The following is a 27,481-nucleotide window of genomic DNA, read 5'->3' as shown; positions in this document are numbered from 1 at the left end:
TTTTCTTGCCTATGGCACTGGCTTGAATCTCCAGTACAAATTGCACAGGTGTGCTCAGAACAGAATTTTTGCCTGACCTCACAGGTCTCAGCCTCTCACCAGTGCCGTAATATTGGCAATGTCCTCACCACAGGTTAAGGAGCCTCTCTTCTATTCTTAGCCAGCTGAGAGACTTTATCAGGAGTGGACGCTGGATTCCATCAAAGGCTTTTTCTGCACTCATTGGTGTAATCAGATGTCTGTTCTTTTAAATGATTTTATTAACATGGTGAATTATATTGAGATATTATTGATTTAAAAAAGGAAAAATACTTTCATTACTAAGATAAAACCTACTTGATCTCATGATGCATATTCTGTTTTTTTTATTTTTTATTTTATTTTATTTATTTATTTATTTATTTTTAGACAGAGTCTTGCTCTGTCACCCAGGCTAAAGTGCAGTGGCACCATCTCAGCTCACTGCGACCTCCACCTCCCAGGTTCAAGCGATTCTCATGCCTCAGCCTCCCGAGTAGCTGGGATTACAGACGTGTGCCACCACACCAAGCTAATTTTTATATTTTCAGTAGAGATGGTTTCACCATGGTGGCCAGGCTGGTCTCGAACTCCTGACCTCAGGTGATCCACCCACCTTGACCTCCCCAAATGCTCACACCCAAATTACAGGTGTGAGCCACCGTACCCAGCCTGAATTATCCTTTTTTGATATATATTGTTGGATCTGATTTGCTAAAATTCTTTTTAGAATTTTTGTATTGTTTTCATGAGGAATATCTGTGTAATTTTCTTTTCCTTTAATACTCAGTCTAGTTTTGGTATTAGTGTAATGCTCCCTCATAGAATAAGTTGGGAGATAGTCCCCTTCTTTATATTTTTCTAGAAGATTTATGTACAATTAGAATTATTTCTTCCTTAAATATCTGGTAGAATTCAATACTAACACCATCTCTGTTCTTGGTTTCAACGGTGGGAAGGTTTCCAAGTATAAATTTATTTTTTTAATTGATACACAGCTTTTATGGCTGTGTATTTACTCTTTATAGCACTTTGGTAGTTTGAGTCTTTCAAGGAATTCTTCCATTTCTGCCAACTTGTCAAATTTATTGGCATAAAATGTTCACATTCCTTTAGTGATACTGATTAAAACTGAGGTGTTATCACCTTCTCCACTGATGAGCCCTGTAATCTGCCGGCTCACTCGCTCACTCTCTCCAACTCCCTCTCTGCTTCCCTCCCTCTCACCTTATCAGTCTTGATAGACATTTATTAATTTTACTGGTATTTCCAAAGAACCAGCTTGTGGTTTCATTGGTTACTACTTTTATGTTTTCTGGTTCATTGATTAATACTCTGATTTTTTTTCTGTTTTCTTTAGGTTTTATTGCTCTTCTTTTTCTATTTTCTTAAATTAGAAGGTGAGGCAATTGATTGGAAGCCTTTCTTCTGTATTAATATAGACCTATACTGCTAACTATTGTCACTTAAATACTGCTATAGTTGCAACCTGCAAATATTCATAGCTTGTATTTTAATTTTCATTCAATTCAAAATACTTTTAATTTTCCTTTTGATTTCTTCTTTGGCACATGTGTTCTTTATGAGTGTTGTGTTTATTTTCCAACTACTTGGACATTTTCTAGGGATTTCCTTTATTTGAAATGAGATTTTTTTTTTTTCTTTGAGATGGGGTCTTGTTCTCACTGCAGCCTTGACCTCCTGGGCTCAAGGGATTGATCCTCCAGCCTCAGCCTCCCAAGTAGCTGGGACTACAGGCATGCACCACCACACCAATGCTTTTTTCTATTTTTGGAAGAGATGGGGTTTTGCCATGTTGCCCAGTCTGGTCTCAAATTCCTGGGCTCAAGCAATCCACCCACTTCAGCCTCTCAAAGTGCTGGGATTACAGGCGTGAGCCACTGCACCCAGCCTGAAATGGACTTTTTCTGAAATAACTATAACCACTATAGCTTCCTTTCAATTAGTGCTACCACGGTGTATCTTTCTCATCTTGTTCACTTGTAACCTCTTTGTTCTTTATATTTAAAGTGGGTATTGTTTAGGCAACATTTAGTGGAGTATTGTATTATTAAACAATCTATTTCTGTCTTTTAATTGCACTTGTGTTTATACTTATATTTAATAAGATTTTTCACACAACTCAGTTTAAATCTATCAACTTACTATTTATCTTCCATTTGTCCCATCTGTTCCTTTTCTGTTTCTGTTTCAGCTTTCGTTTGGATGGAATAATTTATAGGATTCTATTTTCTCTCTTTCACTGGCTTGTTAGTGGTAGCTCAGGGGTGTGTGGGAGAGATTACTGGTTGTTTTGGGTGTATAGTCGTCTTTAACATATTAGAGTCCAACTTCAGGTGACCTGTTAGCACTCCGTGGACAGCAACAGAAACCTAGAATTGTGCATTTTTATCTCCTCCCCCTGCCTTTGTGCTTTTGTTGTCAGATATCGTGATTCTACATGACATGTGCTTTAGAAGACACTGTGGCCCGGCATGGTGACTCATGCCTGTAATCCCAGCACTTTGGGAGGCCAAGGCAGGTGGATCATGAGGTCAGGAGATAGAGACCATCCTGGCTAAAACAGTGAAACCCCATCTCTACTAAAAATACAAAAAATTAGCAGGGCGTGGTGGCGGCGCCTGTAGTCCCAGCTACTCGGGAGGCTGAGGCAGGAGAATAGTGTGAACCTGGGAGGTGGAGCTCGTAGTGAGCCAAGATCGCACCACTGTACTCCAGCCTGGATGACAGAGTGAGACTCCTTCTCAAAAAAAAAAAAAAAAAAAAAAAAGACAATGTGAATATTTTCAAATAGTCCACTATATTTTAACGATAATGCAGAAATGTTTTTCTGATTTACCCACACGGTGTGTGAAGACCCAGCTCTCCGCTGGGTAACCCGTCCTTCTGCTGTAGCATTTGTCTGGTGCAGATGTGCTGGCGAGGAGTTCTTTCGGGTTTTGTTATCTGAAAAAGCCTCTCTCACGTCTACTTCTGGAAGCAGCCTTTATGGTGAAGAATTCTACGCGGGCAGTGGCTTCCTTCCCATCCTCCGCAGACACCGCCCAGTGGCCTGGCTTTGGCTTCCCTTCTCCTGTGGTCCTTGTCTTTCATGTTTGGTCTCTGGCTCATTTTATTATTTTTTATGTATGTGAACTTTTAAGCAACTTTTTAGTGATGGGCCTTAGTTTATTTCCTTTCTGTTTGTTGTGTTTGCATTTCAGAGAGTTTCATAGACTGTAGGTTTACAGCTTGAATCAAATTCAGACAATTTTCAGCCATAATATTTTTCTCCCCTTTCGAGAGCTGCCACTAGCATCCGTTAGGCTGCTTAAAATCTCCCCAGATCTGATGGACGATCTCTACTTTTCTGCTATTGTTTTCAGCCTGTTGGTCCCCGTGATTCATTTTGTCTACTTTACATTGCCAAGTATTCAGGTTCACTAATCTTTTCTTCTGAAATGTTTAATATTTAATCTCATTTGATGTGGTTTTTCCTTCTCAAAAATTATAGATTTTATCTCTGAAAGTTCAATTTGGGTTTTGAAATATCTTTCACGTCTCTAAATGTTCAATTATTCCTCTAGCTTAGTCATAATAGCTTTTTAAAATATTCGTCTCTGTGAATTCCCTCGTGGGTGCCATTTCTAGATAAGTGTCAATCGGTTGATTTTTCTCCCCAGGACTTGCCTTTCATCCCTGCTTCTTTATACACCTGTCTGTCTTTACCAGATACTAGGCCTCGTGAATTTACCTTGCTGGATAATAGATATTTGTGTACCTCTTTGCAAATTTTTTATCTATCTTCTGGAATGAAATGAAGGTATTTGAAAACAGCCTGGTTTTTTGTGGTCTTGCTCTTAAGCTTTTTTAGGTGTGACTGAAGAGCAATTAGTTTAGTATTAATGTTTCTCACTATTGAGAGAAAACTTTGTTCTGTCCTATACCAGGCGCCCCTGAAGTCTGTGGCTCATCTCTGCTGTGGCTGTGGAGATGGCCCAGTGCATCCCCTGAGGCTGCTGCCTTTAAACTTCTGAGTCCCCCTGTCCCTGGCCCCTGATGTTTTTCTTGTGGAATGTGTCAGCCAGTGCTAAGCTCAGTGCTGGTGTGGACTCTTCCAGATGCCCAGACTCTTCTCCACCCAGCCCTCTGCTCCCCAGCCCTCTGCTCCCCACCCGTCTGCTCCCCACCCCTCTGCTCCCCAGCCCTCTGCTCCCCAGCCCTCTGCTCCCCAGCCCTCTGCTCCCCACCCCTCTGCTTCCCAGCCCTCTGATCCCCAGCCCTCTGCTCCCCAGCCCTCTGCTCCCCACCCCTCTGCTTCCCAGCCCTCTGCTCCCCAGCCCTCTGCTCCCCAGCCCTCTGCTCCCCACCACTCTGCTCCCCACCCCTCTGCTCCCCAGCCCTCTGCTCCCCAGCTCCCTGCTCCCCAGCCCTCTGCTCCCCACCCCTCTGCTCCCCACCCCTCTGCTCCCCAGCTCCCTGCTCCCCAGCCCTCTGCTCCCCACCCCTCTGCTCCCCAGCCCTCTGCTCCCCAGCCCTCTGCTCCCCACCCCTCTGCTCCCCAGCCCTCTGCTCCCCAGCTCCCTGCTCCCCAGCCCTCTGCTCCCCAGCCCTCTGCTCCCCAGCCCTCTGCTCCCCACCCCTCTGCTCCCCAGCTCCCTGCTCCCCAGCCCTCTGCTCCCCACCCCTCTGCTCCCCACCCCTCTGCTCCCCACCCCTCTGCTCCCCAGCTCCCTGCTCCCCAGCTCCCTGCTCCCCACCCGTCTTTCAGATGCTGAGTGCCGCTGGCCTCTCTGGCTCTCACCACCTCCCTCCTGTCCTGGGAACCCCTCCAGGCAGATGCCTGTGGCTTCCATCTTTATCCCCTCTCTCCCAGGGATCCTTGACATTTGCATCTCATGTGCAGCGTCTCCAGAACTATTGTTTTTTGTGTGTGGTTAGCTGCTTTTTACATTGTTTTTAAAGTGGGAGAGTAAACCTAGTCCTTGTCACTCTGTCTTTGTCAGACATCCACAGAAGCTTGTTTTCAATGATGTGAAAAAAATTTCACACTTCAGCTAATCGTATCAATGTACACTACATCGCGTTACAGTTATTGCTGTAATATTGGTGTTTTCTTAAATTTTGTCCTTCATTCTAATGAGACTACTTTAAAAATAATTCCTTGGTTAATTAAGATGGAATCGTTTAGAATAAAATGAACCAAACTAAACTTTTCTCAAGAAAGGAATAATTTTTCAGTGTTCCTGGAGATTCCCCAAATTTATGTTTCTAAAGTTATGTTTGTTCCTAAAACCTTTGAAAGTCGCGACGCTTACACATCCCATGAAGCCCCCGGGCGAGGTCACTGGCTGTGCTCTGTGCCTCTGTTTCAGGTGGCACGGCCGCGAGGCAGAGAGGCTTCCTGGGCTGCATTCGGGCACTGCAGGTGAACGGGAGGACCCTGGACCTGGAGGGAAGGGCCAAGGTCACGCCTGGTGTGGAGCCTGGGTGCCCTGGGCACTGCAGCACCTACGGACACTTGTGTCTCCATGGGGGGCAGTGCCGCGAGAGGCACCAGGGCTTCTCCTGTGACTGTGAGCTGTCTGCATACACGGGGCCCTTCTGCTCTAGTGGTGAGTGCCAGCGGGGACCGGGGCCAACAGCAGCGTGTGGGCTGTGTGGACATTTAAGATTTAATACACATTTTCTGTGTAGCTACTTCATAAAAGAATCTCAATTCCTAAATTCCTGTGGTAAATCACTGTTTTACAGCCAATCTTTTTGTTAATTAGAAGGAAATGCGACTCTACTGTAAAATTCAGTATTGATCCCGTGGTCTTATTGAAATACTATCTGTGTATTTTATGTTTTCAGATCACATATTATTAAAAATCTGCCCCATATGGCCCTTGACTGTTTCAAACCTACTCAGATGACATTATTATTTAAGGTAATACCTTCCAGTGTCACAAGAAGAATGCTTTCCAAAAATATATTTGACAAGTATAATAAATACATTTTCCATTAAATATCAAAACAACTGTAACAGAATCACTTAAACCTCTTGCTCTGGGATTTGTGGATAATCTTGTGACACAATCAAAGTGATAGGATATTTTTCAGCCTCCCTCACCTAAGAAGTTATAAGCCATGCTTTGCCAAGATAGAAGGAGCCTGTTGTAAGATGTGCATGATTCTGGGAACGTTCTGATGCATTTCATGCACCCGTGGGCACGCACGGAAAACACCATGAAACAAACCCAGCGCTTTCACTCAGGAATCTCTGCGCAGCATCATTCATTGGGCTTTGGAGTATAAGCTTGGATGCCAAATTGGATCAGCTGTTGATTTTCAAAAGAATTAACTGCCTAGAAATAGTGAGAATACAATTATATGTTATACTTCAGGAAAACTCTGTGTTGACAAACCAAGTCATCTCTCACCATTTCAAGACACAGGAGAAATCCAGTTGTTCCAAAAAAAACCTCAGATGATGTCAGCACAGGGGCTGGTGGCACAAGCCTCCCCCGCAGAGCCAAGGGCAGCAGAGCAGGTACACATGGGGAAAGGCAGGTCACTAGAAGCAAAGGAACAGCAGAATGAACGAGCCCCTAGTGTTAATGCAATCTCTGCCCAAATCATCGCCTGATCCCCAAGCTCCACAGCCTCAGGAAGACCTTCAAAGGCCGCCGGGACAGCAGGGATCCACGGAGGGCAACCCAGGGGGAAACAGACTCACAGCTGTATCCAGGCATGTGAACCACCCACCAGGCCAACAGCAGGGCAAAGATGCAGAGGCAGCAAGGGCAAGAAAGAAGGGCGTTTGCAGCGAGGCTTCTGCAGTGTCCAGCTGTCAGTGATACACACCACACATGCGGACAATCAGGAAATTATACTCCACATGCATGGGGAAGATGTGGTTACTGAGAACTGACTCTGAATGGCCCATTTTTCTCACTGTTTCAGCAAAGACACTGAATAGATATTATATATTACTCCAAGAAAATGAAGTTCAGAGAAATAAAGAAAATACACCATCAATGAATAAGCTGATGCGGAACTCCAACAGAGCAATGGAAATCATTTTAAAAACAGATGGAAATGTAGTAGCTGAAAGATACGATTACTGAAATTGAAGAACCAATTGTGTATTCCTGTGGGCTCAACAGAAGAAAGAATCGGTGAACTTGAAGACAGGGCAATAAGAATCCCCCAACTGAAGACTAGAAAGGAAAGATTCTGAGGGAAAGTGAAGAGAGCCTCGGAGTCTTGTGTGACCACATCAATAATTAAATAATTTAATTCTAAACAATCCATGCGTCAAAGAGCTCATAAATGAAATTAGAAAATAGTTAAATGGACCAATAATAAAAATACACCACATCAAAATTTGACTGCTAACATCTACAGCAGTATTTAGAGGAAAATTTTTGACTTCAAATTATTCTATTACAAAAGTATGCACGTGTAAACTTCATAATATAAGTTTCTAATTTAGGAATTTAGAGAAAGAAAACCAAAATAAACCCAAAAAAATTAAAAGAGAAAAACAGATGGAGTAGACATAAATGAAATAGAATACAGACAAAGGAAGAGATCCCTGTAATTTAAAGCTGGTTCATGGAGGAGATCAATAAAATTGATAAATTTCTACGAAGACACTCAGGAAAAAGAAAAAGGGAAAGAGGACACAAATTGCAAATGTCAGGAAAAAAGATATGATGTCAAGGCGGAGGCTATAGACTCCAAAATAACCATGGAATATCATGGACAGCATCATGACAATAAATGTCATGACTTAGATTAAATGGGCACATTCCTTTAAAAGCACAAATTATAAAACTGACCTACAAAGAATGAATAACTTGTAACCACTAACAATTAAATTTCTAAGTAAAGACCTTCTCAGCATAAAAATCTCAGGTTCAGATAATTAACTATTAATTTCTAGAGAATATTTAAGAAAACAACAATATCAGTCTGACACAAGCTGTTTAAGCATAGAAAGGAGGAGAGGATATGCTCCAGCACCATTTCTAAGCCAACTAAAGATCTGATGCTAAAATCTAATAAAAACTCTACAAGAAACAAAACAAAACAAAAAAAAACCATAGAAATATTCTTCATAAATACTGGCACGAAAATGCTTAACAAAATATTAGCAAAGCAAATCAAATAATGTGAAAAAAATAACACCCCAATCAAGTGGTATTAATATCAGAAGTGCAATGCTGTTTTAATTTTCAAAAATAAGGACAGTCATTATATTAACAGAATAAAAGCTATAAAATAGATAATAATTTCAATATTAGTGGAAAGCACATTTGACAAAGTACAGTATGACAACTAGGAATATAAGGCAAGTTTTCTAACTACATCTAACATCCTTTTACTAAAATGCTTACTGGTGAAAGAAAGAATGGTTTCCCCTAAAACGGAGAAAAAAGCAAAGATCTCTATTCCCACCACATCTTTTCAACATGCTGCAAGTCTTAGCCAGTGCAATAAGACAAGAAAAACAATAAAAAGCCACACATTGGAAAGAAAACATAAAATTCTCTTTAGTCATAGGACATATAATCATCTAAATAGAAAGTCATAAGGAATTTACAAAAACCTACTACAACTAAAAGTCACAGAAAATAATATACAAAAATTAATTGAATTTCTATTACTATTACAACAATGGGACAATTTTCAAAATAAAATTCTATTTAAAATATGGTAAAAAGTATATTTACAGATAAATGGAACAAAATAAGTATAAGACTTCTACAGTGGAAACTGCTAAAATAAATGAACATCTAAGCAAATGAGGAATATAACGTGTGGATGAACTGGAAGACTCGGTGTTATTACTGTATCATTTCTTCCCAAGCTGATCTATAAACTGAGTGTTCCAAACAAAATTTTAGCCTAATTGTCCAGCTAATTCTAATTTTAAATGGAAATGCATGGGATCATGATTTTGCAAGGCATTTTTTTAAAAAGAAGAGACAGAAGATACATACATGTATATACAGATATAGATATAGACATAGACACAGATATTCAATTGATTCTTCATAAAGTGTTAAGGGCATTCAAAGGGGAAAAGGGGAGTGTTTTAAGCTATGGTTCTAGAGCAACAGGATAGCCAAATGGGAAAAATATACATAACGTAACCCTTAACCCATACCACTACAAATATTCACTTGAAATGGGTAGTAGACACAAATGTAAAAGCTAAATTTATAAAATCTCTAGTAGAAAACCAAGGAGAACATAATTGTCACCCTGAGGTAGGAAAGCTTCTTAGAATACAAAAAAAAAACCATGAATCATAACGAATTTTATCAAAGTTAATGACTTTCACTCATTAAAAAACTACTATGATAGAACGATTAAAGTACTCACATAATGGGTATCTACTGAAAGACTTAGGTCCAGAATATATGAGTAACTTTTACAATCATAACTCCACCAGAGAAGAGCTCCAGATGCAAATGGGCACCCGAGCAGTGCCCAGCGTCGTCGTCATGAGGGAAATGCAGGTTAAACCCATATTTAGATAGCACTGCACAAGCACTTGAATGGCTACAATTGTGAAGACTGACGCTGCCAAGTATAGGAACTGATGCAGAGGGACTGGAATTCCAATGCACACTTGGTAGGAGGGTAAACGTTAGTGACTTTGGAGAACTCCTGGGCAGTTTCTGAAACATCAATGATTCTGCTATCCGTGATTCTTAAGTGTTCATACAACACAAGTGAAAATGTAGAGGTCCCTGAAGTTGCACACAATGGCCTACGGCAGATTGATTCATCATCTCCAAACCTGGAAGCAACGTGAACATTAGGAAGATTGAAGGGGCGAGCGGATCTGTGCCTGGTCCGGTCAGGTCCTACTCTTCCACAACACGGATCAATGTAAAATCCTCACATTCAGTGAAAGACGTCAGGCAAAAAGAAACAGGGAGCTCCCAATGTGTGATTCCATTTACGTGAAATCCAGAAAATGCCAATCAGTGTGGAGTCACAGAAAGCAAATCTGTGAGGCCTGGCACGGGCTTCTGGAAGGAGTCACTGCCAAGAGCACAGAGGAGAAACGTGGGGATGTTCTGATACTGGTCGTGGCGGTAATTTCATGGGTGGATACATCTCCTAAATCTCTTCCTATTTTCCTCTACTTGGGTGTGTTTATTGTACTAATTATGTCCCACTAAAGTCAATGAAAAGGTGTTTTGTCCCTTCCACATGAGCACAGATCTCACTTTTTAATGGTTCCATATCTGCCTCTGTTCAGTGCAATCAGAATGTTTTCACTGTATTGTGAACATTGTATTGTGGACAATGAAGAAGTGACCGGTGTGACCTGGGGGTGGGTTTGGGGGAGGTCACTCAATGACTCTGCCCGCCAGGTAGGAACCTGCTGTAGCCAGAGAGAGAAGAGCCGGTGCAGTGTTGGAACCACCAGTGCCCTCTTGTCCCCACGTACACACACTGCATCTGGGGTCATGTCACTTAATGCCAAAAACACCCTTTCAGGAACTGACGTAGGAACAGCTGCATGGCCCTCTGGTGCCTGGACGTGCAGATGACCACTTTCCTCTCCCAAATTCGTGGTATTGCCCTCAGCTCACCATACATTCGAAGAGCTCACCTGTGTGAAAGCCCAAAGGAGAAAGGAAGGAATTGAACCCCCAGAAACTGGTTTCAAGCCAATCCCATAACCTCTATGACTCTCTCAATAAGATATTAGTAAAATTATTGCATAACTTTGTCAATTTATAGGTTACGTCCCATATGTCTTACTGGCTTATCCTGCTCAATTAGGCCTTCAAGATGCCACATCCCCTGTTACAGAAGAACTGCTCACTTTCCATGACCACGCTCTTGTAATTATTTCCCTAATTAGTTCCCTGGCCCTATATATTGTTCCCCCAATACTGACAACAAAACTAACTCATACTAGCACCATAGATGCCTGAGAAATCGAGACTGTGTGAACTATTTTACCTGCCATTATCCTAATTTTAATTGCGGGTCGTCAAGTAAGTCAGACTGAAATAACTGGACATTTGTCCCTGGGTCTTTGAAGGGCAAGGGGCCCTCTGAGCTCCTTCCTTTGTCACTCCTGGAGAAGACTGCCATTGCAAAGCGAAGCCTCACATGGAGGGAGATTTAAGGAAGGAAACTGAAGACCCAGCAGGTGATGGCCAGGAAGCCTGGCTTTCGCCTGAAACCAAACAGGAGCGCGTTGAGCTTGAAATGGTGACACTGCCCAGAAGGAAAAGCCTGTGTGATTTTAACACTGAGACTTAATAAGGACTGTCCTGAAGTTTGCAACGGTCAACTGTGATAGTCATTTCCGAGATACATGAGCATTTGTTAGGCCAATTTCTACTCTTCTATTTATTCAAATGTTCTAAAAATAGGTATACTTGCAATGAGCCTTTAGTCTTTAACAACTTAAAATGTGCATATTATTTCAGAGATTTCTGCGTATTTTGGAACTGGCTCCTCGGTGACTTACAATTTTCAGGAATATCATTCCCCAAGTACGAATGCCAGCTCCCACGCTGCCTCATTCCAGGGAGAGACGACATTGACCCAAGAGACAATCGCGTTCAGCTTCCGTACAGTGCAAGCCCCGAGCCTGCTGCTTTACGTGGACTCTTTCTACAAGGAGTACCTTTCCGTCATCCTTGCCAAAAACGGTGAGTGTCATTTTGGTGTCAGAAAAGTAAATTATTACAACTGTAATATGACGACATGTTTAATGCCTCTCAAATTACAAATGAGGAAAAAATTGTGTGTTCTCCAAATGTCATTTTGCTTGTATGTGTTTTATTTTGTGGGACTATACAAACATTGTTGCAACAGTGTCATTTCAGTAATTATGTAAGATCCTTCTGTAAAGTTTTTGATAAATTTGTATATCTCATGTAAAGAGAACTCGTATTATCCCTGGAAGGTCTTCATTAGAAGTATAAGGTGTCTGGTTATATGTGGAAAATATTTTCACCTTCTTCTAAGGAAAGAGGAGAAGAATTGATATGGCGGGAGCCTGGCAAGGCAGGTGTCCTGAGCAGCAGTGTCCTGCCCTGTCCAGGGTCCTGTGGTGGGCCCGGCCCCATCCACTCGACAATGAAAGTACAAAATCACAAGCGTCAACCAGCTCCTGCATTTCCACGGTGGGAAATAAGGCCCAGCTTTAAGCATCTTAACTGGAATGTGAGGGTGCTGATTTAATATCTGGAGGAACTTACAAAAATGTCTGGCTAACAGAATTTTAGTACCTCCCCTGTGGCCATCAGAACACAGGTCTGAATCTCTTGAAGCAGGTAAAGCTGTCAGGAGCTATGGATCCACAGAGACCTTGCCTCCTGGCAGAAACATATCACAGTACTCACATCCCCATGTCCTGGTTACCGATGTGATTTTGGAACTGAAACCTACTGCGTGTCAAACCAACATGCTGCCATTTCAAGTGCAGCCCCGGGGTTCTGGCATCCAAAGTACGTATGGCTGGAACCTCGAACGCAGTAGGAACATTTCGTCCCCAGGCTGGAAGGAACCTGGAAAGTGGTCGCCTTCTTAACCAGTAAAGAGGCAACGAGGATGGAGTCTAGGCCAGTGTTTAATCCGTGGCCACCACCAGCTGGACTCATCACAGCCCCTCAGGAACTCAGCACCTTCACAGCAATGCATGTTTCAGGGCCGGCTGTGCGTGTCTCTTATTCACCTTTCAGAATCTTGGATGTGCACATAAAGGAGACGGGAACAGACAAACAGAAAATGACAACGTTTCACAAAGTTGCAACTTCAGCATTCCCTAATTCTTTTTGCAAAAGTGGCGTGGGCTTTAGACTCCAGCACGTGTGCGACTCAGGTGTTCACTGTTAGAAAATTAAGCGTTGTAGGAAAGAGAGTTCTTGTTAACAGCAACTTTGCCTTGACCTTAAAATAGCATGATGTGAGCAGCGGTGGCCCCCGGCGGCACCAGGAGGCAACGCGTTTCCAGGGAGAGCGAGGACTGGGAACACAGGGGCGCATCCCAGTGGAACCCTAAACGGACTCCATCTGCAAAACATTCCTCTGGAAGCACACGAATAGTAACAACTTCTCTGGAGTGCGGAAAGGCAGCTGTAAAAATATCTCGTTGTTTCAAAAATGTTCTATTTTCCCCTTTAGGGAGTTTGCAGATCAGGTACAAGCTGGACACACATCAAGACCCTGATGTCGTTAACTTGAATTTCAGGAACATGGCAGATGGGAAACTCTACCACGTGAACATCAGCAGAGAAGACGGGGTGGTCTTTGTCGAGGTAACGGCTCGTTCCTGGCATAAGCCCCGCTCGCGGCATCACCTAAGGCAGGATTTTCGTAATGAAGCCCAGTGCTGGTCCCTTTTCTGTTTTATTCTCAGGTGTCATGGGCAAAAAGTCAAAACTGTGTCTGGTATTTTTTATTTTTTAGCAATGGAAATCTGCCACTTGCAGTATAAAATTATGCTTATTCTCATGTCTCCTTATTTAATTTACTAACTAGGGAAATGCCTGTTTTCTCACGGTAAATTGCTAGAAGTTTTTGTTATTGTCGTTGTTGTTGTTTTGTTCCATTTTGTTTTTTGAGATGGAGTCTCGCTCTGTCACCCAGGCTGGAGTGCAGTGGTGCGATCTCAGCTCACTGCAACCTCTGCCTCCTGGGTTCAAGTGATTCTCCTGTCTCAGCCTCCCTTGTAGCTGGGATTACAGGTGTGTGCCACCATGCCCAGCTAATTTTTGTATTTTTAGTAGAGACGGGGTTTTGCTATGTTGGTCAGGCTGGTAGTGAACTCCCGACCTCGTGATCCACCCACCTCAGGCTCCCCAAGTGCTGGGGTTACAGCCGTGAGCTGCCGCGCATGGCTGGAAGTTTTTGTGTGTGTGTGTTTTTTTTAAATAATTCTCCAGTGGGAATCCATGGGAACAAATGTTATAATAATTTAAAGAGACAGCTTATATAGAAAATGATGATGATTCCATTTTTGTTCTAACAAAGTAGAGTTGATTTGCTGCAGAGCGAGTGAAATTGTGCACTGTCAGGATTTTGAAGGGAGTTTTGGCATATTTTCTGTCTATATGGAAAGCATCATTTGGCTTCATATTTCCGGCTTTATTTTGAGATTTGTAGACGTTCTGGTCTTGAACCCAACACCCTGGGCTTTTGCATCTTTTTGTGGATTCTGTAGATTCCTGGTGGTTTGCATTGTATGGAAATAGCTAGAGCTGTGAAGAAAATGGGAGAGAAGGGGCTGCGGGGAAGGGCATCTGCGAGATGAAAACTGTGGAGCCGGTGCCCATCAGGGTCCTGAGCTCCCGGAGCGGTTCTGTCTCCACGGGGCACCACAGGCTTTTCATCAGTTTTGCTTTATTATCTTCCTTCACTTCCTGCCTTATCCCTGGTGAATCAGAACATCTGGTGTTTATTTCTCCCGGGCAGGTGAACCAGAAAACTTGGAGACAAGTGAGTCTGTCATCAGGTACAGCATTCAGAGCCATCAAATCCCTGGTGCTGGGCAGGATTTTAGGCAAGTAGACACCCCCCAACCCCGGGTCACAGGGCTGGTCACCAATGCATGGGCTGGTCACCAATATACAGGGCCGGTCACCAATATACAGGGCTGGTCACCAATGCACGGCTGGTCACCAATGCACGGGGCTGGTCACCAATGCACGGCTGGTCACCAATGCATGGGCTGGCCACCAAAACACAGGGCTGGTCACCAAAACACAGGGCTGGTCACCAATGCACGGGGCTGGTCACCAATGCATGGGGCTGGTCACCAATGCACGGGGCTGGTCACCAATGCACGGGGCTGGTCACCAATACACAGGACTGGCCACCAAAACACAGGGCTGGTCACCAAAACACAGGGCTGGTCACCAATGCACGGCTGGTCACCAATGCATGGGCTGGCCACCAAAACACAGGGCTGGTCACCAAAACACAGGGCTGGTCACCAATGCACGGGGCTGGTCACCAATGCACGGGGCTGGTCACCAATACACAGGGCTGGTCACCAATGCACGGCTGGTCACCAATGCACGGGGCTGGCCACCAATGCACGGGGCTGGTCACCAATGCACGGGGCTGGTCACCAAAACACAGGGCTGGTCACCAATGCACGGGGCTGGTCACCAATGCACGGGGCTGGTCACCAATGCACGGGGCTGGCCACCAAAACACAGGGCTGGTCACCAATGCACGGGGCTGGTCACCAATGCATGGGGCTGGTCACCAATGCACGGGGCTGGTCACCAATGCACGGGGCTGGTCACCAATGCACGGGGCTGGTCACCAATGCACGGGGCTGGTCACCAATGCACGGGGCTGGTCACCAATACACAGGGCTGGTCACCAATGCACGGCTGGTCACCAATGCACGGGGCTGGCCACCAATGCACGGGGCTGGTCACCAATGCACGGGGCTGGTCACCAATGCACGGGGCTGGTCACCAATATACAGGGCTGGCCACCAATGCATGGGGCTGGTCACCAATGCACAGGGCTGGTCACCAATACACAGGGCTGGCCACCAAAACACAGGGCTGGTCACCAATGCACGGGGCTGGTCACCAATGCATGGGGCTGGTCACCAATGCACGGGGCTGGTCACCAATGCACGGGGCTGGTCACCAATACACAGGACTGGCCACCAAAACACAGGGCTGGTCACCAAAACACAGGGCTGGTCACCAATGCACGGCTGGTCACCAATGCATGGGCTGGCCACCAAAACACAGGGCTGGTCACCAAAACACAGGGCTGGTCACCAATGCACGGGGCTGGTCACCAATGCACGGGGCTGGTCACCAATACACAGGGCTGGCCACCAAAACACAGGGCTGGTCACCAATGCACGGGGCTGGTCACCAATGCATGGGGCTGGTCACCAATGCACGGGGCTGGTCACCAATGCACGGGGCTGGTCACCAATGCACGGGGCTGGTCACCAATGCACGGGGCTGGTCACCAATGCACGGGGCTGGTCACCAATGCACGGCTGGTCACCAATGCACGGGGCTGGCCACCAATGCACGGGGCTGGTCACCAATGCACGGGGCTGGTCACCAATGCACGGGGCTGGTCACCAATATACAGGGCTGGCCACCAATGCACGGGGCTGGTCACCAATGCACGGGGCTGGTCACCAATGCACGGGGCTGGTCACCAATATACAGGGCTGGCCACCAATACACGGGGCTGGTCACCAATGCACGGCTGGTCACCAATATACAGGGCTGGCCACCAAAACACAGGGCTGGTCACCAATGCACGGCTGGTCACCAATGCATGGGCTGGTCACCAAAACACAGGGCTGGTCACCAAAACACAGGGCTGGTCACCAATGCACGGGGCTGGTCACCAATGCACGGGGCTGGCCACCAATACACAGGGCTGGCCACCAAAACACAGGGCTGGTCACCAATGCACGGCTGGTCACCAATGCATGGGCTGGCCACCAAAACACAGGGCTGGTCACCAAAACACAGGGCTGGTCACCAATGCACGGGGCTGGTCACCAATGCACGGGGCTGGTCACCAATACACAGGGCTGGCCACCAAAACACAGGGCTGGTCACCAATGCACGGGGCTGGTCACCAATGCATGGGGCTGGTCACCAATGCACAGGGCTGGTCACCAATACACAGGGCTGGCCACCAAAACACAGGGCTGGTCACCAATGCACGGGGCTGGTCACCAATGCATGGGGCTGGTCACCAATGCACGGGGCTGGTCACCAATGCACGGGGCTGGTCACCAATACACAGGACTGGCCACCAAAACACAGGGCTGGTCACCAAAACACAGGGCTGGTCACCAATGCACGGGGCTGGTCACCAATGCACGGGGCTGGCCACCAAAACACGGGGCTGGTCACCAATGCATGGGGCTGGTCACCAATGCACGGGGCTGGTCACCAATGCACGGGGCTGGTCACCAATACACAGGGCTGGCCACCAAAACACAGGGCTGGTCACCAATGCACGGGGCTGGTCACCAATGCACGGGGCTGGTCACCAATGCACGGGGCTGGTCACCAATGCACGGGGCTGGTCACCAATGCACGGGGCTGGTCACCAATGCACGGGGCTGGTCACCAATGCACGGGGCTGGTCACCAATGCACGGGGCTGGTCACCAATACACAGGGCTGGTCACCAATGCACGGCTGGTCACCAATGCACGGGGCTGGCCACCAATGCACGGGGCTGGTCACCAATGCACGGGGCTGGTCACCAATGCACGGGGCTGGTCACCAATATACAGGGCTGGCCACCAATGCACGGGGCTGGTCACCAATGCACGGGGCTGGTCACCAATGCACGGGGCTGGTCACCAATATACAGGGCTGGCCACCAATACACGGGGCTGGCCACCAATGCACGGGGCTGGTCACCAATACACGGGGCTGGTCACCAATGCACGGGCTGGTCACCAATGCACGGGGCTGGCCACCAATGCACGGGGCTGGCCACCAATGCACGGGGCTGGCCACCAATACACGGAGCTGGCCACCAATGCACAGGGCTGGCCACCAATGCACGGGGCTGGCCACCAATACACGGGGCTGGCCACCAATGCACGGGGCTGGCCACCAATGCACGGGGCTGGCCACCAATGCACGGGGCTGGCCACCAATACACGGAGCTGGCCACCAATGCACGGGGCTGGCCACCAATACACGGGGCTGGCCACCAATACACGGGGCTGGCCACCAATACACGGGGCTGGCCACCAATGCACGGGGCTGGTCACCAGTGCACGGGGCTGGTCACCAATACAAGGGGCTGGCCACCAATGCACGGGGCTGGTCACCAATACAAGGGGCTGGCCACCAATACACGGGGCTGGTCACCAATACACGGGGCTGGCCACCAATGCACGGGGCTGGTCACCAATACACGGGGCTGGCCACCAATGCACGGGGCTGGTCACCAATACAAGGGGCTGGTCACCAATACACGGGGCTGGCCACCAATGCACGGGGCTGGCCACCAATACACGGGGCTGGCCACCAATACACGGGGCTGGCCACCAATGCACGGGGCTGGTCACCAGTGCACGGGGCTGGTCACCAATACAAGGGGCTGGCCACCAATGCACGGGGCTGGTCACCAATACAAGGGGCTGGCCACCAATACACGGGGCTGGTCACCAATACACGGGGCTGGCCACCAATGCACGGGGCTGGTCACCAATACAAGGGGCTGGTCACCAATACACGGGGCTGGCCACCAATGCACGGGGCTGGCCACCAATACACGGGGCTGGCCACCAATGCACGGGGCTGGCCACCAATACACGGGGCTGGCCACCAATGCACGGGGCTGGTCACCAATGCACGGGGCTGGTCACCAATGCACGGGGCTGGTCACCAGTGCACGGGGCTGGTCACCAATACAAGGGGCTGGCCACCAATACACGGGGCTGGTCACCAATGCATGGGCTGGTCACCAATATAGGGGGCTGGTCACCAATACAAGGGGCTGGCCACCAATGCACGGGGCTGGTCACCAATGCATGGGCTGGTCACCAATATAGGGGGCTGGTCACCAATACAAGGGGCTGGCCACCAATGCACGGGGCTGGTCACCAATGCACGGGGCTGGCCACCAATGCACGGGGCTGGCCACCAATGCATGGGGCTGGTCACCAGTGCACAGGCCGGGCCCTCGTTTCATGTCAGTTACACCACTGGTGTCAGTCAAGGCAGAGATTGTACTTGTGTCTTCATGCGCACACAGTCGTGAGGGGCTGCAGGAGAAATGCTTCTGAGGCGATGGGTGAGGAGCTCCACGCTTCTCTCTCTGGCAGCCAAGCACAAGGGGCTGCAGTGATTTTCTCATACACCAAAGAAAAACAGTGATCAAGGCAGGCATGTAGTTCACAGGTCACAGATCAAACAGTGCAGATTCAGAAACCCTGCCTGGATGACATTTGAGAGGAGAAATTTAGAAACCATGTGTTTGCTGCCCTGAAGTTCAGGCCAGTGGCACAGGCCCCACTCGGCTTTGCAGGCAAGTGCAGGCATTTCTGAATGACCTGAGTCTCGTCACACTGCCAATGACGTGGGGCGTAGTGCAGGACAGGGAGGCGGGGCCATGGCGGGTCACATGCCACAGCTCCCTTCCTGTTTCCACGCTGCACAGTGAAAAGGCCGGCACATTGTCTTAAAGTTTGCTTTTTTAAAATATTAATGAGCTATAAACATCATGGATACTTACGTATCACTCTGCAGAGGATAGTTTTGAGGCTTGTTTCATATTTCTGGTCTTATGTTGGCACTAGTGTGATACATTTTGTCTAAGACAATGATGTTTTAATCTTTTCAGTTATGTGTACCTATATTCTTATTCATTCATATTCTTCCTCAGACATAAGCTGAAAATCCCGAGTGTATGAGGAGACACTTGGGCAGCCGATACAATCTCTGAAAAGCATGGTAACGAGGTTTCCAACTCTATTAATGCCCGTGTATTTTCAAACACCACGTGGGGCATTGAAGCGAGACATTCCCATTCTTCAGTTGGGGACAGTCATGACCTGCCACGCTCCACCAGGTTGCCTTGTTAGGTAGAGGAAAAGTATGTGAAAGGCATTGCTTCTATGTTGCCTAATTGAATATTCAAAGTGGGTCTTGTGATGTCACACACACACACACACACACACACACACACACACACACACAGCTCCGATGACTGCTACAGTGATTAGTTGCTTTCAGGAAAAACATGGAATAACGAAGTTGATTTAAAGTGTTGAATCTGCTTTGAGAACATGCTTTAGAGTTTGATTAAAACTCCGGCCCCTGATAATTTAGTAACAGATGCACGGATTGCACACTGAATCCTGTCCTGTGATTACAAGTTTTATTCTTAAGCCACACTTGGACACGCAGTGGCCCAACCCTCCCTTGAGAAAATGGCAACAGCAGCACAAACAAAAGGGGGGGGGGTGTATTCCATATTGACAGCTCAACTAACTCGATTGATCAGCCAATACCTGCCAGTGTCCTGGGTGGTGAGGCCATGTCAGTGGACGAGCAGGCAAGGACCCTCGAGGAGCTCCTGTCCAGGGGCAGGATCGTGTCACACAGAAGTGAGCGTGGAGCACTGTCCCCAGGGCCGACCATGTGGTGTCGCGAGGGGGTGAGAGGTGAGCTCCCCAAGCCTGGGCGTGTGACCCAAGGACTCAGGAGCAGGAGACCGACCGGCGGGGCTGGAGGGAGCGAGGCGGCCTGACGCGGGATGCAGATCACGCAGGCCTTACAGGCATTAAGACCACTACAGGGCCACGGACTTTATTCCTGTAAAACGTGGGGCCACCGAAGGGCAAGGACTTTCATTGTGAGGCTGCCCTGGCGGCTGCAGTGGGATGGGAGCTGCGGAGTCCAGTCAGGGTCCGCTTAGTCATCCAGGCAAGGATGATGCCCTTGACCCATGCGTGCAGCGGAGTGAGTGAGAACCTGCCCACGACCTCCCGATGCGGTGGACACAGAGCTCAGGACCACCCCCGATGTGACAGATGCAGAGCCCAGGGACCCCCGATGTGATGGACACGGGGCCCAGGGCCCCCCAATGCAGTGGACACAGAGCCTAGGACCCCCCGATGCAGAGGACACAAAGCACAGGGCCCCCCAATGCAGTGGACACGGAGCCCAGGACCCCCTGATGCAGAGGACACAGAGCCCAGGGCCCCCCAATTCAGTGGACACAGAGCCTAGGACCCCCTGATGCAGAGGACACAAAGCACAGGGCCCCCCAATGCAGTGGACACGGAGCCCAGGACCCCCTGATGCAGAGGACACAGAGCCCAGGGACCCCGGATGTGATGAACATGGAGCCCAGCGCCCCCCGATGTGGTGGACACGGAGCCCAGGGACCCTGGATGTGATGAACACGGAGCCCAGCGCCCCCCGATGTGGTGGACACGGAGCCCAGAGCCCCCTGATGTGGTGGACACGGAGCCCAGGACCCCCTGATGTGGTGCATATGGAGCCCAGGACCCCCCAGTGGGATGGACACGGAGCCCAGGGCCCTGCCCTCACCAGCAGCAGCCCGGCCATGGGCAGAGCCACCTCTGGGGGTCAGAACTGAGAGGCCTTTCAGTCACCGAGAGCTAAAGCAGGCGTGGAACGAGGCCAAGGTCTGGGCGGGGACACGTCAGGGCATCCCAGGTGTGTACCTGGTGGGAGATATTTATCACTCTCAGTCCTTCGTGCAGTGAGAAGCAGGGCCCCGTTTACAACTCTGGCTATGTTGTTTCATCTTGTATGATTTTCATTTTATCTCTAATAATGGCATCTATTTTATTCCATCTTTGAAATTATGGCACAGAAAATTTTTGAAAAGTCCTAAAAAATCAAAAGCCATAGAATTGTCCCAGCCTCCCCTGCTCCCTGGACACTCCAGCTATGGGGCCACTGGGACGCCTTAGATCCTGCAGTGGGGGCACCTCCAGGAGGAACGGGAGGGCGGCCTCCCCAGAAAGGGACCCAAGCCCGGCAGACATAGCCCAATTTTGTCCTCTGCCAAGCTCTTCCCTCTGCCCCACACCTGGGAGTCACAGGTGTGTCCCAGCTCTGCACCCACAGGCCAGGCTGCCTTTTCACTGACTAGAGGCGTTCTGGGAATTCGAGAAGAGACTTTCTCCAGGGAGCTGGCTGATCATTCATTGAGACACACATATTGATTAAGTGCTTCTCAGTTCAGTAAATGATGAATGGTGTGGCTTAAACATGAACAAATCCCTGACCTCACAGACGCCACAGTCTAAGCAGTAAGATAAAACACACACAGTTTCACAAAGGTAAGAAGCATTGCACCTTATTTAAAAAGTTCACAGGAGGATTTCTTAAGAAATACAACTTAGATTCAAATTTCATGTCAAAGTGATGGATGAAACACCTCTGTGAAGTAATGGGCAATATGTTGTGTAACAGACAAAATGAACCACATCATATGAGTATAACGAATGAATGAAAATGCAAGTATAAAATTAATTTTATATATACCTGTATTCCCTCCAATTAAATGAGTAAAGAATATTAGACTGACTTTGAATGTATTGATATTTTTATGCAAGAGTTTTATATTCACTGGTGTATTATTCAGACTTGAAAATGTAAGCTTGAAGTTAAAGTTGAGCTGTAAATTTTATAGCTTGAGGCAATTGGATTTCATGAAATTTTAAATAAAAATTCATTTACCATACAGCTAGGGCATGGATTTTGACCAAGTTCTAATGACACTTCTCATGTTTTGGTAGTTTTATTTTAAGATGTGTTCTACCATAAGCCTAATAAACCTCCAAACCATTTTGTAAGCCCAATAAAACTCCAGGCTTATGTCCCGGGTTAGAGGGGTGCACGAAGTGCCTCCTCACCTAAGCCTGCTGAGGTCTGCTGAGAAAAGAGTCAGTCATTTTCAGGGATGTGTTCTACATGGAGGTTGGAGGCCAGCACTCCTTCCTGGGAGCCATGGTTCGAGCTCCATTTCTTCCCTAGGCTGGCCCTTGCGAGCATCTCCCATGTGGATTTCACAGCCAGTGCCCCTGCCAAGGACTCCTGCCCTCCCTCCCAGAGCCTGCAGTGCAGGCTGGGCATGGTGGGGCTGTGGCTGCAGGTGCATGAAGATGTGCTGTGTTCCCATCCAAATCTCATCTTGAGTAGTAGCTCCCATGATCCCCATGAAAGGGACCCAGTGGGAAGTAATTGAATCATGGGGGTGGGTTTTCTCATGCTGTTCTCATGACAGTGAATAAATCTCATGAGATCTGATGGGTTTATAAAGGGCAGTTCCCCTGCACACTCTCTCTTACCTGCTGCCATGTAAGACCTGCCTTTGCTCCTCCCTTGCCTTCTGCCATGATGGTGAGGCCTCCCCAGCCATGTGGAACTGTGAGTCCATTAGACCTCTCTCCTTTATAAATCACCCAGTCTCAGGTATGTCTTTATTAGCTGTGTGAGAACAGACTAGCCCAGGGTCATGGTCCGACTGAAATGCATGTTTGTGTCACCACTTCGGAGGGTCTCAGTCACTGGTGCCTGTTCTGGTTGTCTTCTCTCATTCTTTACAATGGTCACAGAGTGAGCTTCCTTTAAACCTGAACTCTTCCAGCTTTAACTCTTTCCAGGAATACATGCCTCAAATAGGGATGCTCATAAAGCACCACACCCTGGTTGGGTCCTGCAGCTTCTCCTGAGGCTGAAGAATTCTGTGCCATTAGGACTCTGTTAATTCTGTGAAGGAACAAGCATGAGTTCTAATAAATCAACTCTTCTGAAATGAAAGGAACTTTCAAGGTGAAGCGATAAATAGGGATGATGTTTGGAGATGAGACCTTGAGGAGGTGATTAGGTTTCCTGATTGGCATTAGTGCCCTTTCAGGAAGACAGAGGAGTTCTCCCTTCTTCCTCCTCTGTTCTTGGGCATCTGAGGATACAAGAGGAAGGCTGCCGTCCACACTCCAGGACGGGAGCCCTTGCCAGACACCGAATCTGCCCATTTCTCGTTCTCAGACTTCCAGCCTCCAGATCTGTAAGAAATGAATGTATGTTGTTTAAGTCACCTGGTCTGTGTGTTGTGACAGCACCAGGGCTGACTGAGACCCCTATGTGTACGGGGTACAGGGGATCCAGGAGTCCCAGGTGGCATTCATGGAAATGCCTGAGCACAGCTGATAAATGTGTAAACTCCACATAGAGGAAGCCATACGGATTGTCATGCAGAAACAAAACATTATGAAGATAAAACATCAGACTGACACAAGACATCTCCACAACAGTGGAGGGAATGGCATTATTGTGAAGGAAGGTGGCGAAATGAGGACAGAGGTGGCATGATGACGACGGAAGGTGGCGTGATGATGAAGATGGTGTGATGACAAAGGAAGATGGCGTGATGCTCCTCAGGGCATCAAGTTTGGGTCCTCAGCCAACAACTGAAACCCCACCACACCCCAGAAGCAAATGTTGGAGAAATTGCTCTGATCGATTAAAGCCAAACTGGAGCAGAAATGAACAAGGGAAGATGAGGAGGGAGGACATGCATGAGGAGGGGACCTCTCAGTCCCTGTTGGCGCACACACTTACTTCTCCGTAGTTCAGCCTCAGTGGCTGAGAATACTCGGATACCTGGCTTGGAAATGGGTGTGGTGAGTAAACGCAGGTCCACTGTGTGCTCTGATCCGCACCCAGAAGGCTGAGGGACTGTTGGCTGAACGTCACCAAATTCTAGTTAAATTCTAAAATAGTTAAGGTTCAAAAACACAAACCATAATGTTAGTGTTCATGAACCAGGCCAATAAATATGTACTAATGTAATTTTTTAATGTGATGTAAATTTAACAGTATATCCATTATTTTTGTACACAGTATGATTTTATTTTTAGCAGCATAATTATAAATCTAAAATTTAGGAATTTTTTCACAGATTGCTTTATTTCCTTGCTGTTGTTGGTATTCAGTTTATTTGGTGATTAACTGATAATTATTTTTTGGGAGAGGGTAAAGGCTGAAGCTATTGCTCTGGTGTTCAGCCGCTGTCCAGGCACCCTTGTTTTGCACCCGCGTACCCAAGGCCCACGCACGCGCCCCCACGCACGCGCGCCTGCTAACCTCTCCCTCTGTCCCGCAGAGCCGGGCGGCCACGTGGACGCGGAGACTGCACGGGCCGGCGCGCGGGGCTTCTCCGGCTGCCTCTCGGCGCTGCAGTTCCAGCGCGTGGCCCCGCTGAAGGCTGCGCTGCTTCCAGGGCGCTCCGGGCGCGCCTCGGTGCGCGGCCCCGTGGCCAGGTCGAGCTGTGGAGCCGGGGAGGACGCGGCGCGGGAACGCACGCACGCTCGAGCAGGTGGGCACCGCGGGCCCAGACAAGGAGCCCCGGGCGGGGGGCTCAGGTGAGAGGCCGGAGGCCCGGGGAGACGCCGGCGGCTCCTGAAACCTCAGCCTTCCGCTGTCTTGCCCACATATTTTAAAATTGACGGATGATATCCAGTCTCACTGTGGCTGACAGTTTTAAAGTTGAAACGACACAAATTCCAGGTTCCTGAGAATGCCTCATCATTGCCCACCCTGCTTTTCCCCTGCAGAATATCCTGGTCCGGTGGATGAGGGCGAACCCATAGCTGGCGAGACCAGAGGAGACTCCGCAGTGATTGGAGGTGACTGTGCCGCAAGATTGAGACCCACAGGCATTGGTTTTTGTTTATTTGTTTCTTTGTTGTGGGACGGAGTCTCGCTCTGTCACCCAGGCTGGAGTGCAGTGAGGCGATCTCGGCTCACTGCAACCTCCGCCTCCTGGGTTCAAGCGATTCTCCTGCCTCAGCCTCTGGAGTAAGTGGGATTACAGGCAGGTGCCACCACGGCCAGCTAATTTTATATTTTTAGTAGAGACAGGGTTTCACCATGTTGGCCAGGCTGGTCTCGAACTGCTGACCTCGTGATCCACCTGCCTCAGCCTCCCAAAGTGCTGGGATTACAGGCGTGGCATTGGTTTTAATCAGACAATTTCAAATAACTTAGATCCCATAAACTCCCATAGTTCATATATTCCTACAGTAAACTTAGCAGCAGGAACCATTCGAGGATGTCCATATCTGGGTGCAGACTGAATCACGTATGAACAGGTTCAATCACATATTGCTGTGACTCACTATGCCCTGCCCAGGTTATTGGAAAGCAGTCCTGAAGGCATGATGTGGTGCATCCTGTACTCTAAAAGCTATGTGAGTCTCTGCTTGTGAGCGTGCAGTGCATGAGACCTGGGAGACAAATGTGTGTTTTCTTCTGGAAGCTTCCAATTACTCTCGTAAGACTCATAGAGTAAATGCATAAAACAACGCTACACCCAGCAGATTGCTAGAACTGAAAAGTCAACTAAATGTTAGGATTCTACCTGACCTAGAATCCCTGAAATTGTGATGTTTCCAGTTTACAATAAAGCATAGGCTTGGTGAATGCACAGTGATTTTGCTTTGGCTCTGGGCAGTGCAGTCAGCCTTGTGCGTGCTGGGCACGGTGCCAGCGTGCACATCCTGACTCCGGGGTTCCCTTTTGCTGCCTCAGGTGTGATTGCCGTTGTGATGTTCTTCCTGCTCTGTCTGGCTGCCATTGCCGTCCGCCTGTATCAGCAGAGGAACTTGTACACACCCAAAGAGGCGCCACCAGAGAGCCACGGCACCAATGAGGCAGTGCTCCGACGCGAGCTCAGCGTGCAGAACGCAGCGCGGGGGACCCAGAAGGAGTACTTCGTCTGAGCGGGAACGAGGGGCAACACTTCACTGCAGTGACTCGGCGCTTCACCAGGGCTCTCCATGGCCAGAAATGACCTTTGCAAATGCAACAGGCTTCAAGGCAGTCAGGCTGCACAGACGCCCCCTCAGAGGGCCTGGGGCCTCGTCCCGAGACATTGTCCTTTACCCTCCTTCATGCCCTTCACATGACCGTGAGTTAGACAGCTTCATAATCTGGGTTAGTTTCCCATGCCCTGATGTGATTTTACATGGACGTTTAACCTGCTTAGCGACTGTGAGTTTTGGAAGGGAAACTTGCTCAAGTTCTGAGTTCTCTGTCACAGTAGGACCTGCAGCTTCACTTGGTCTACACACACAGGCTGCCTATAGTCATTGCTATTGGTTTCCACAGAACCAAGCTTCCTCTTGACTGTGTCTGTTGAATTTTTAGGTCTTCTTGCGAGCCATAGCCAAGGGGCCAAAAATCAACAGCCTGTCTGCCTTGCTGTCTGCTGGCCAATGCAAAGTGTTACTCCTCTGTTGAGATTTTTATTTTTCGGTTTGTTTGCATTGCTTTTGTTTAGTTTTTCCTATTCAAATGTTCATGATGAATATGGAAATGTCTGGTACTAACTGCCAGTCTTCAGCTGTGAAACTGAAAATCCACGTGGAGCAACACTCCGGAGTTAACTGCGCACGCTCTCTGCTCTGTTTTCTTCTAATGTCACCGAGACCAGTACTGATGGTTCCAGCCTCTCAGCCGTGCCCTGACTCATGCTGACTTCACAAAGGTTTCTGCCTTCTCTTTTTCAACTAAGGTTGAAGAGCAGTAGAACCACAAATTCTTAATAATGAAATGTATTTTTATTTGCAGCTGCAATACCTGAATGATACATAATAGTAAATTTATTTCCCTAAACTCTTGGGTGATTATGTGGGTTTTCTTTGTAGCGATACAACGCTCCTGTCTTTTGCTGCGTGTTCACTTGATGCTCCCCGGGGCTCTCGTGACTTTCCTTCTGTCCTGGCACAGGACCGCAGGCAGCTCCACTCCCAAGTGTTTGAAGCGCCTCTGGCTGTGTCGTGCCTCCTTTTCAGAGGTTGGATCTGCTTCGGGCTCGGACCCCGGCGTGCGTTGCTGGCTGTCACAATGCCCTGCGCGTGTTGGACTTTCAGCTGCAATCCTGTGCTCACCAGGACCACCAGGAAAATCTCAAAA

At 48.1% G+C, this 27,481-nt stretch overlaps 1 protein-coding gene across 26 annotated transcripts in view; it reads left to right on the top strand.

The window, feature by feature from the left end:
• The window catches only part of LOC102123544 (contactin-associated protein-like 4), a 213,023-nt gene extending 185,842 nt beyond the window's left edge, over positions 1 to 27,181 (top strand). For 9 of the 26 annotated variants that reach the window (XM_074008653.1, XM_074008647.1, XM_074008652.1 and 6 more), the window contains 7 exons: positions 5,394 to 5,633; positions 11,475 to 11,699; positions 13,177 to 13,310; positions 14,467 to 14,554; positions 24,669 to 24,881; positions 25,120 to 25,191; positions 26,096 to 27,181. In XM_074008653.1, the coding sequence (XP_073864754.1) occupies positions 5,394 to 5,633; positions 11,475 to 11,699; positions 13,177 to 13,310; positions 14,467 to 14,554; positions 24,669 to 24,881; positions 25,120 to 25,191; positions 26,096 to 26,286 (1,163 nt within the window). In that variant the 3' untranslated portion in view covers positions 26,287 to 27,181. The remainder of the gene's footprint in view (positions 1 to 5,393; positions 5,634 to 11,474; positions 11,700 to 13,176; positions 13,311 to 14,466; positions 14,555 to 24,668; positions 24,882 to 25,119; positions 25,192 to 26,095) is intronic. The other 17 variants (XR_012420988.1, XM_074008649.1, XM_074008655.1 and 14 more) reach the window with 3 other exon arrangements.
• Positions 27,182 to 27,481: the final 300 nt, after the last annotated feature.

Source organism: Macaca fascicularis, chromosome 12, assembly GCF_037993035.2.
Source record: "Macaca fascicularis isolate 582-1 chromosome 12, T2T-MFA8v1.1".
NCBI lineage: Eukaryota > Metazoa > Chordata > Mammalia > Primates > Cercopithecidae > Macaca > Macaca fascicularis.
The sequence above is the reverse complement of the archived record's forward strand: the minus strand, read 5'-3'. Positions and strand labels throughout refer to the sequence as shown.